An 11934-nucleotide genomic window follows, 5' to 3' on the forward strand; every position below is an offset into this window, starting at 1 on the left:
ATTAAGTACTACCTTAGATAAAGGATATATATTTATAATTTTAATTATAATATTTATAAGTATAATAAGTAGAGTTTACTATTTAAATATTATAAAAGAAACTTTTTTTTATTATCCTAACTAAATTTATACTAATACTTTAAATATAGCCTAAGATATAATTAGGTTTATTAAAAATAAAGATAGTAAAAAACTTAAAGAAGTTTTAATAGGTAATAAACTAATAATAATACTAGGTAATTTAATTACTTTTACAATCTTAACTATTATATTAGTAATATTATTATTTATTTTTATAAATAATAAATAATTAAGTATAAGTACTATATTAATACAAATATTATTTAATAATTAAATAAGTAGTATAACTTTTTTATTTATATTTATAACAATATTATTATTAATTTTCTTACTATTAAATTTTATATTTACACCTCATAATCCTTATTAAGAAAAATATAGTATTTTTAAATATAGATTTTATAGTTTCTTAGGTTAAAATAGAATACAATTTAGAGTAAAATTTTTTATATTTACTTTAATTTATCTTTTATTAGATTTAGAAATTATTATAATATATCTATTTGTAGTTAGTAAATATGAAAATAGTATATATAGATTAGTAATAGTATTAATCTTTATAGCTGTTATTATAGTAAGATTTATTTTTAAATTAAATAAAAGTACTTTAAAAATAGAAAGTAGATAAACTAAAGTTTTAATATAAAAACCTAAAAATTTTAATTATTTAGATAAATAATATAATTTCTTAAAAGATTATATTATAGATAGTCTATACTTAGATTATAAATCTTTAGCTTAAGGTTTAATTTCTCTATAATCTTAAAAATCTTTATATAATAAAATATAAATATATAATATTTAATTTTAAATATTAGTTTATATAAAAATAATAGGTATATTTATATTTATTTAATTATTTAAAATAAAATAAAAAAAATAAGAGTATTAAAATATAAATCTTTATTAATATTATTTAATTTATATTTAGTTAATTCTCCCCAACCTACTAATATAAGTTATTATTAAAATTATAGTTTTTTATTAATAGTATATTTAGAAATTTAAATTATAATAAATATAACTTTTACTATATACTATAACCCTAGTATAGTAGAGGCTTTTAATTCTATAAAATATATTATAAAAGATATAAATAATAAATAATTAGTTTATTATTTATATAGTAATATAGCATTAGCTTTTTTCTTCTTAGTATATTTATATATAAAAAGAGGTTTATATTATAGATCTTATAAAAGTCCTAGAATATTAACTTAAGTTATAAATATAGTAATACTTATATTAATAATAGGTACTACTTTTTTAGGGTATATTTTTCTATATAGTTAAATATTATTATAAGGTACTATAGTTATTATTAATCTTATTAATATAATATTATAAATAGGGTAAGATATTGTTAAATTTGTTTAAGGAGGATTCTCTATTAATAATACTATATTAAATAGATTCTTCTCTTTATATTTTATATTACTATTTATATTAGCTATATTAGTATTAATATATTTAATAGCTCTTTATAATTTAGTAGGATTAAGTAATCTACTAGGTATATTAGCTAACTATAATAGAATTACTTTTACTCCTTATTACTTATTTAAAGATTTAATAATAATATTTATTACTATATTTATTTTAAGTAATTTTATATTCTTTATACTAAATATATTAGGAGATAGTAAAAATTATATTATAGCTAATCCTATATAAACTCCTCCTGCTATAGTTCTAAAGTAATATCTACTACTATTCTATATTATATTAAGATCTATCTCTAATAAATTATTAGAAGTTATTACAATATTTAATATATTAATAATTATATTAATATTACTTATTATAGATTTAAGTAAACTAAGAAATTTATAATTTAGATTTTTAAGTAAAGTAATATTTTTTATATTTATAACTAATTTCTTAATATTATTAGTATTAGATTTTAAATATATAGAAAATCTATATATAAAATTAAATTAAATAAGTACTAGTTTATTCTTTATATATTTTATAGTTTTAGTCCCTACTATAACTTAAATTAAAAATTTAATATCTAGTTTATCTTCTAATAAAAGATAATTAATATAAACTATAAAAGAAAATTAGTATATTATAATAATAATTATCTTTATAATAATTATAATAAAATTTTTATATTATAAACTAGATTCTAAAAATTATTAATTAATTTTAATAATATAGTTATTACTAATATACTATCAAATTTTACAAGAATTTTTAAAATTTAAATTTTTTATAAAAAAGCTTTTTTTTATTAAAAAAAGAAAGTAACTTAATAGGCAAAGTACTTTTCTATAATAGGACAAAATATTAGTTCGAGTCCAATCTTTCTTAATATAGCTTAAGTATTATCTTACTATATTTTTTATTTATTAGTAAACTATACTAATAAAAAATACTAATTAATAATTTTATACTTTTATACTAAGATATTTTATAAAATATTTAGTTATTTTAGACTATATAGTTATATAATTAAAAAAAAATATAATATAAGCTATAAAAATAATAAAAATAGGTTTAACTATAATAAATTTAATAAAAATAGGAATAGGAATTAGAATTATTTTTAGTACTTTAATTTTAAATATTATAAGAAATCCTTTATTAAGAAATTAATTATTCTCATACACTATCTTAGGATTTATATTTTTAGAAGCTACAGGATTATTTACTTTAATAATAGCTTTCTTATTACTATACATAACTTAATTATAAAAAATAAGTATTAAATAGGGGTTTTAATTATATTATTTAACTATATAAAGCTTAGTTAATATTATTTTTATATTATAATTATACTATTTAATTTTTTATTATAATAGATTTTACCTTAGTTTTATATACTATACTAATTTTATTTTTAACTTAATTTTTATATATAGTACTAAGTAAATATAAACCATAACTTTGTAGCTCTATTGAAAGAAAAATAGAAACTAAATTATTAGTTAATATTAATAAATATGCCCTTATTATTATAAATAATAGAATTAAAGGATATTCTATTATTTTAAATTGTTTTACTATTTTATTATAAATTTTTTAGGTAAAATGGTTAAATTTATTATTTAATAAATTATTTAAACTAGCAAAATGTCTAGTTCAAAGCTTTCTGTAATGAAACCCAGTTAGCTGTAATATTAAAATACTTAATATAAATATAAATATATGGAAAATTTGTGTTATATTACTAACATATACTAAACCTCCACACGCTCAGGGACCGTGCGTTTCAAAAGTTTCTACTGTTGCTATGCTACTACCTGAGTGCTTCGAGATAAATCTCTGTTCAGAATGAGATCGCTCAAGCACAGTGAAAGTCTGGTCACAAGCAATTCCGCATTCGCTCGCTATGGCCCACATACGCCTCTACACAGTCGACGAGTTCCCCGCGCCCCACCCCATCTGCAACGAGTGCATCGGCATCTTCGCCACCCGTAGGACGCTAGGCGAATGGGACGATACGCATGCGCATCACAAGAAGGTGTCTCTCAAGTCGACAGTTACGTGCAAGCTCTGCTGTCGTTTGTGGGACACTTTCTTCACTGAGGGCCCATCCACCGCAGATGTGCAGGCCAAACTCGAGGTCGACATTAGATATCGGATAGTCACGCGGCCATTCCACCTGTACGGAGCCCACAATGTCGAGTTTCAAGGCCGGCCTTCCAGTAGAACCCTGACTCTAGCGATGTTGCCTCTTAAACAGCCAGGTAGACATAGCTATCACTCAGTTTGGGCATGCATGTACTGACCTGGGTAGAGTCTAACAATAGTAAGCTCGAGATCCCCGGTATAGGAGCTGACGCCAAATTCGACATTGAAGGTGAGGTCTGTTCCGTTGATGGATCGGATTCGACATCAAGCACAATGAGCCTTTGCCGGGCCGACGAATGGCTGAAGGCATGTCTCGACAGCCACGACCGCTGCCGAGCTATATGTGACGCGCGACGCTGGGCCCGGCGTGTTCCCAGCAGACTGGTCCAGATCGGAGGCACTGTTCAAGAGCCTCATATGCGCCTCCGGGAGACAAAAGACCTGGACCGCTCAGTCAAGTATGCAACGCTGAGCCATTGCTGGGGCTCCAACCTGACCTGCCGGCTGCTGCAGCGAAACTACGAAAGCGCCAAGTCCTCGATACCGAGATCGGCTTTTCCAAGGGCGTTCCAACACGCTATCAACCTGGCGCGCCGCTGGGGCCTGGAGTTCATCTGGATAGACTCGCTGTGCATCATCCAGGACTCGTCCGCCGACTGGGCGCGCGAGTCGGCCGCCATGGGCGCTATCTACCGGAACGGCTTCTGCAACCTCGCCGCCACCGGATTTCCCGACGGCTCACACGGCTTGTGCGTGCAGCGGGACCCCAAGCAGCTGGAACCCATCAAGATTCGGGTACCGCGCGACGCGCGTGACCAGAACGGCAACCTCGAAGTGGGGAAGGGAGACTACTACCTAGTCGATTTCGACATGTGGCAAGACGGCGTCGAAACCGCGCCTCTGAACCAACGCGGCTGGGTCGTCCAGGAGAGGGCACTCTCAGTGCGAACCCTGCATTTTGGGTCGTCGCAACTCTTCTGGGAGTGCCCGTCCCTCACGGCCTGCGAGATCCTGCCCAACGGCATACCCCACGGCATGCGCAGTTCCGGGGCGTCCAAGGTCTTCATACATCCCAATGCGAGCCTAACGATGAGCTGGAGCGAGAATGACCAGCAGTGGGTTCGTCCTGTATCTCCAACAGTAGCGTCCGAAGACGACGGAGGGTGGACCGAAGTCGGCAGCGATCGTCAGCGCCGGGATGCAATCAAGTTCCGGGCGCGGATGCTCCGCTCGCAAGACTGCAACTGGGGCATGCCTGCTGGGCTGAACCGCTGGGTTGGCATCATCGAGCGCTTCTCCAAGGCGAACCTTACCTTTGCATCCGACAAACTGGTTGCAATCTCTGGGCTTGCTACTGAGATGAGTGCTCATATGAGATGCGACTACCTGGCGGGTCTATGGAGGCAAGACCTGGAGCACCAGCTGCTATGGACTGTGACAAATTCCACACAGTTGAGACGCCGCAACACGACGTACCTTGCTCCCTCGTGGTCTTGGGCGTCGGTCGAAGGAGGGGTTTCCATATTCCGCTGGGACATGAATCCAAAGTTCCTCGACACGGAGTTTCTAGCGAAAGTGGTAGAGGCTCAAGTGTCGCCAGCTTCCAGTCGTAACCCCTTCGGAGCTGTCAGCGGCGGATGGCTCAAAATTGCCGGCCCTCTGGGCGTCATCCGGTTGTCGAAGCAGGGTTTTTCCCAGGAAGCGGCCAGTGTACCGAAGCGACGCCCCGGAAGCGAGGAAGAACAAGAAGTGGCAATCTCTTGGGATGCCGAAGGAAGCGACTGCGTGAACGTGCGCAGCCCTGGATTCGTGCAGATACGAGCTGGCTACGCCACGACAGCTGACGAGGGTCGAGAATACTTTTACATGCCGATCCGAATCATGAACGAGAGCACGATCTCGAGCCTGCACGTGTATCTCAGATCCCTGTTGCTTCTCCCAGCGGGAACGGAGAGAGGCGTGTTCCGTCGAGTTGGGATGATGTGGGCCTTTGACAGGAACAGTACTTGGGAGGAGAGCCTGCGAGGGAGGACCTTCAAGCGTTTGATGAAACCCGCAGCAAACGTTGACAAAAGGTATTATACTGCTGTTACTCAACGAGGCGGAAGAAGCGAATATTGCATCAAGATCATATAGATGGACGTCCTGGTGAACCTGGGAGGAAGTCAATTAGAGATCTCAGCAAGTTCTTGAAGAAAGGGAGAAGATGATCCAGGGAATACAGAGTCAAGCTGGTTCGAGGAAGGCGATAGGCCACACCGCGGCCGTGTATAGCGTCCTGGGCGGCTTTGGTGAGGAAGACGTCGAGTTAACAGGAGCAGAGAAACCGGCGAAGGAGTTGCCGTTTTTAATTTCGACTTATTCCAGTCGCTGCTTACGGTTGTGACGCCGCTGCTTGAGAACCTCGAGAACCTCATACTCGCCATAGACCTGGCCCTCGCAACGCCCCTTTCCGCCGCTGTCAAATACGCGGTAGCATTTCTGAGTCACACCAACCTGAAAGTCTTGCGTCTCAACATGGTCCGGTCCCAGCCGGGCAGCTGCAAGGCCATCATGAACACGCTCATAGGGAAACAGCCAAACTTTCGATAGCGTCACCGATCTGCAGCTGGGGGAGATGACTGTTACCCGCAAACTTCTAGTTAGTGTGGTAGAGTGGTTTAGTCACCAGCCCCATCGCCTCTCTTTCTTCCGCATTGTTCTCATCACCGAATATCTCGATAACAAAGGGCTGTGGCAGATGACCCTGAAGACCATTGGCAACCTACAGACCTTGACGAAGCTTATCTACTTTCAAGCATCGCACCTTAGAGAAGAATTCACAGACAACGTCAGCTTCAAACAGCCCAATCAACATGGAAGGACGGAGCGGCCGCACACGCGTCGCACGCGGGAGCTGAGCCTGGACGTTCCGCGGCTCATTGGGTTACGTCAGTTCTCCCACTCGCTCTTCCCTGTCATCAACGTCCACACCCATAGCTCATCCACAATAGCCACGTCGATATGATCGGGCCGCCTTTGCGCTCATGAGCCATGATGAACTGTGCTTGGGTTAGAACCATGGGTCTCGCCAGCGGCGCGCACAAATCATCAACCTTCGCTGCGATCAGCCGTCTCGCCTCCCTTTGTACTCGCGCCCGTAGTGTGCATTCCCATTCCTCCCCCCATCACCGCCGCTGTAGTCCCATTCACTGAGTAAGGACATGCCTCGTCCTCCCCTGATCGTGACGTCGGTTCTCCGAGGCGTTGATGTCAAGAATCGGCCCTCAGCCATCACCCAAAGAAGCAGCCGTCTCCGCCTTCGTCTTCTCTTCTCTCAGTCGATTCATCCATTCGTCCACTTCTTCCACAGCTGTGTGGGGCGAGTCTCCGTAAAAGGGTTGTATTTCGGCTGGGGAATATTCCAGGCCAGGTATGTTGCTAGCAAAGTCCTAGTCCACAGCTGACTTCTCGCGGTCGGGGATATCGTCTTCCGACTGCTGGATGTTGTAATTCTAGATGATTCGAGTAATAAAAAATTAACCTCTAGTAAATTAGGGAAAAGAGAAAAAGGTATGGGAGACTTTATGCTGTGTATTGTATGTAGATATGGAAATGGTTGCTTGAACTGGCTTTTGTTTGCGTGTTTCTTCGGGCGCGTTCACTCCTTATATTGAGTAACGTTGCTTGCCACGGGATTGGCTGTGGTGGACGAGCTTTCGTTAGCTATCGAGCTAAGAATCTGCAGTGAGGCTATAATAGCTCGGCTTCTGCTGATTAAATGGATGATATGGAAAGGAAGTATTTTTTAGTTGCGTAGCAAAATGGGTTTATATAAAGCTTTGTAAATATATTGATTAACCTATCTTAAATCTTCTTATATTTGAGAACTATTTTCGTTGCTGTTTTTGATGTGTAGAGTAACTCTAGATCTTCTCCTCTCTTAACCCTTTTTGTATAGGGTGCCTCTAGGTCTTCTTCTTGTATTCTCTTGACTGTTTTTGGTGTGCAGAGTGATTTAACTTTAAGAATAATCTTTGCTGGAGATGATGATAATGTAGAGCTGTCTCCTGAGGTCCTGCTTTCCCTGTGATGCTTGTGTATCCTTGAACTATGCTGCAGTGCCTGATTCTCTAATACTATAGGTGTGACTAGTTTCCGAGGTGCTACGGCACTGCCCACTGGTGACTTCACGCCCGTTTTAACTGTAAGAGTAATCTTTACTCTGGGTGATGGCTGGGAACTGCTGTCGGAGACACTTCTTTCTTCTCTGCGGGTCACTATAATCGTCGGCGTCCAGCCCGAGACATTGTTAGACCTTGTTTTGGAGCCTGGTTCCTCCTTATCTGATTGTAAATAGACCTTATGCTTATGATATATGTGGCTCTTGATGGGATGCCTGTAATGAAAAGATCTGTCTTTGTAAGGGCAAGGTATGGAATGGCCGTTCAGAGGGGAAAGGTGGCTATTCTCTATGTGGTCCCACATTTTTAGTAATGTAGTGCTACTGAGAGGTGCCTCCCAAACTAATATATCTGTTGCCTGTCTCGTGGATTCTGGTGTCGCCTGGTGCCCGTCGCCTGGATTCTGGTGTGTGGTCGTGCGCCAGGTTTGCGGACATCTTGGCTTTGCATGCAGTACAGATCCTATACTGGGGACCAAGGCATGTACCTAAATTATCCAATAGGTGTACTTTGTCAAGGTATTCGAGGGTGCCGAAAATGGCACCCACCTGCCACCCAAAAACGGCACCCTCGACACCTCCATCGAACGTTATTTTGGAACATTGAAAACGCGCCTGAAGGGGGTAGAGAAATCTATTCGAGGCCAACGTCCAGACAGACCTTCGACCTCCACCAAGTGTCTCTCCCTGACCTCACCCCAGCCCTGCCTTCTTTCAGAGAATACAAAACCACATGTTCCGTCAAAGAAGTATTTTGTTTCATAGTCCAAGTAAGTATCCCTGCCACGACATTTTGGTAGAGTTTAATATACGACTTGATCAATCGCAAATAGCAGAAGTGGAGGCAAACAAAAGGGGCCACAGCATTAACTGCGCCAGAACGAGACAATGCGCTTATTGATATTTATGGCTTCCAGATCCGTTTGATCCCTTTCCTGCCAAACTCCAGTGAATGCAATGCTTTGTTTGAGATACAAACAAGATGTCTAGCAAAAAGAACAGCTGGGCTCTCCAAAACATGAGGCCCCATATAAGCAAAGGTATCCGTTTCCGACTATCCATTGATCTCTTGTATCCGGCCAGTGCTGAGTCCTAGCGCATATCATACCTGAACCTCTTTAACAAATGTCCAGCCTCCTGATCCTCTAATTTCAGTAACTGTGCTGAATGTCACTGAAGGTTAGAGCGGGGAAGAAAAAAAAAAGAAAAAAGAAAAAAAAAAAAAGCGGAAAAGCATCGCAGTGAAAGGGAACTATGTTTGTTGTAACAGCATAAAAATGAAATTGAAAACGCCTCCGGGACAATGCCATGCCATGCAATGCCATTTGATGCAGATGCCGTGATTCTAGGGAAAACCGAAGTCCATGTAAGAAAAAGAAAAGAAGAGACAATTGACAAGTGCGCAAACAAAATCAAAGAGGCCGGAAGGGATTAATAGACGACTCGGATACCGCTTTACAAACAATCATAAGAGAAAGAAGGTTCCGCGTTTCATACAGGGTTCACTGGTAACGAGGCTCGCTGGCAGGAGTAGGAGTCTGATATCCTCCACGATACGGCATGAAGTCCGGCACAATACCAGTCCGCAAATCGTTCCGTCGTCCGAGGGGGTGGTAGTGAATTTGATGAGGCGGCACCGCGAGATGGTACTCTTCGAGAGAAGCCGAAGGCGGGGGGTAGAGAAGCGTGTTGACGTGTCGAACAGGCTTATACGGGCTCGGTCGCTGCTGGAGATAGACGCTCGGCGAATGTGAGATGGGCGTGTGAATGCCAGGCGTATGGTATGCCTCCGAAAGCGGCGATGAGTTGTAAACTCCGGCGTGCGGGGCGTGGCTCTGAGTCTTGGTCGGAGTCGTGAACGTCATCGTAGGAGCATGACGGGCCTGATTCTGTGGCTGATGCATTTGTTGCAGTTGTTGAGCTGGAGGTTGCTGGGGCACCAAGTACGCCGTCTGGCCCGACATTCCGGAATGGGGTGTTGGCAGCTGCGGAGCGAACGAGGGAGCAGCAGGGTTAAGACTAGGTGCCGTGACTGGGGCTTGCGAATAGACCGTGGCCATGGCGCGGACACCAGGGACCAAGGGCGGCAGCGACATCGAGGGCTGGGTCGCTGTCGGAGTTGAGATAGCCTGACCATACTGCAGGGGCACCTGAGCCGGCATCGCCTGCGTGTTGATGGTGAGCGTTGGCACTTGCGCTGGGCGACGAGCAGATTCCGCGGCAGTAGGTGCGATCGCGACCGAGTTCATTGACGTGATTGGAGCTCGTGGAATCGAGGGCATCGAGTAGGGTCCGTGGGATATGCGCTTAGCCGGTGGCTCCGTCAAATCCGTGTCAACGCTTCTCTTCCTCGTGCTCGTCATCTTGAGATTGGGCCTGTTCCCCATAGGTGATGAGACTGGAACCCAGTTATGGCCATTGGCCGAAGGCATGCCGTTCGCCGCATAAGGAATCATTCCGTTTCCGTAAGCGGTCGGAGAGGGTAACGGAGATGAGTATAGAGGCGCGGTGGGTGACGGGATCGACAACTTGAGTGGCGTGGGGGCGGGCAGACTAAGGGCCGCTTCGTAGTAGTCGTGAAAAGATCCCATTTTGTCCAACCATTCATCCCACTCATCTGCCGTTGTCATTAGACTGTATCGCATGTTGCTCAAAAACTCAACCTCCATAAGGTGAATGTCGGAAACCGAGAGATATGACACATCAGCCCAAGTCTTGTTGGTATACGTATTATCATCAAGAACTGCAGGAACTGGCATTAGCTTTCTGACGTTGAAGAAGGGTGGGGCGGAAGAGAGTAGAGCCTCCCGACTTACACTTATTGCCCAGCATCAGAGCGACGGTCAACAATCGATATTCGCTTCCCGATCGGCCCCTTACCGTGGGATTCGTGGTCTTAAGTCGGTAGATAAAGAGGAGGGCTAACAAGATGACATTTCGCGTCACCTGTGTGGTGTTGAGGATGGTGTTCACCCATTTCGTGAACGTGGCATCTGGGATCGACTCGGAAGAAAGTCGCCGCACCGTCGTCTTGTTCGTTCGGAACTTGCCCGCGGCCTTGAGAACGTCAATTGGTTCGAACCAGAAGAAGCAAGTTAACTAGACCCAAAAAATCTATCAGCGGATATCCTACCCAACGTAAAATACACCAGCGAAGGCAACGGGGAGCGATCAAATGCAGCAGAGGTGGAAGTCTTCTTCCGGTTGTAGCACGTACCTGAGCTACAAGATCGGGCAAGGAGCCTCCCTGGGCGCAGATGAAGTCGGGGAGTTCGTTGCTCTGGCCCGTTAGCGATAGGGCCTTGCTCTCCTTGGTTCTGGATTGTGTAATCGGGACATCGGTTCGTGGCGTGGTGGACCGAGGTCTCTGCTGTGCGTTGGACAAAAGGGTGTGGGCGCTCGGGTGGGATCGCTGGCCCGAGTTAGACGAAGCGGGTGTCAACTGGGCTTGGGAACTTGGAGTATCGGAATGGACTAGGGGTGGGAGTCGTGACGGTTGTCGAGAGGTATGGGGCGCCTGGTGTTGCTGAGGAGCGTAAGATCGGTATCGTTGGGCTTGTACCGTCGATTCGGATGCTGGGCGGACTTGAGGGAAGGCATGGGTATCGTATCCCAGCGGAGGTTGATGGCAAGCGGCGCTCATGTCGTCGGTCGGCGGGGTCTTAAGACCGCTGAAGGAGAAGCTGTGGCCGTTGCCTTGTTGAAACCCACCGCCCTCCAGGAATCGAGAACTATCACTATCGTAGTGGTTTGACGAAGGTGGGGGTTTCGAAGAGAGCGTAGCTCTCTGCCTGCACGACCAATTCGTTTGTGCAGGTGGCGAGGGAAGATTTATATTGGGAAGATCTGTCGTGATGGAGCACATGGGGATAGGAGCTGTTGTGAACTGTAGAATAGTTAGTAACTAAAAGATTGCATTGGCAAAAACAAAGCCAGAGCCAGTAGAGTGCCATGTCCTGGTTCTGGGAAGGAGCCTTTTGATTTGAACTTCAGTTAGACGCACTTTCCTTGGGTCAGCTCCCTCCACACCGGGAGGATTTCAGTTGGGAGTAGTAGGGTTTTCTGGGGAGAACATCGAATTTTGAGACTGGCTCTGGTGGTAGGTAAAGGTG

At 42.0% G+C, this 11934-nt stretch overlaps 2 protein-coding genes across 2 annotated transcripts; one reads left to right on the top strand and one right to left on the bottom strand.

Annotated features, from left to right (window-relative positions):
• Positions 1-3418: 3418 nt before the first annotated feature.
• SAPIO_CDS2039 (uncharacterized protein) lies at positions 3419-6667 on the top strand (the record flags this gene model as incomplete). Its single annotated transcript, XM_016785172.1, has 4 exons — positions 3419-3693; positions 3840-5735; positions 5976-6185; positions 6253-6667. 4 exons carry the CDS (start codon positions 3419-3421, stop codon positions 6665-6667), a joined length of 2796 nt encoding a protein of 931 aa, XP_016645050.1.
• Positions 6668-9324: 2657 nt separating this feature from the next.
• On the bottom strand, positions 9325-11687 carry SAPIO_CDS2040 (Cyclin-related 2; the record flags this gene model as incomplete). The annotated part of the gene is made up of 3 exons (XM_016785173.1): positions 9325-10565; positions 10639-10921; positions 11040-11687. 3 exons carry the CDS (start codon positions 11685-11687, stop codon positions 9325-9327), a joined length of 2172 nt encoding a protein of 723 aa, XP_016645051.1.
• Between the last annotated feature and the right edge of the window lie 247 nt (positions 11688-11934).

Source organism: Scedosporium apiospermum (genome assembly GCF_000732125.1).
Source record: "Scedosporium apiospermum strain IHEM 14462 chromosome Unknown SEQ_SAPIO_0085, whole genome shotgun sequence".
NCBI lineage: Eukaryota > Fungi > Ascomycota > Sordariomycetes > Microascales > Microascaceae > Scedosporium > Scedosporium apiospermum.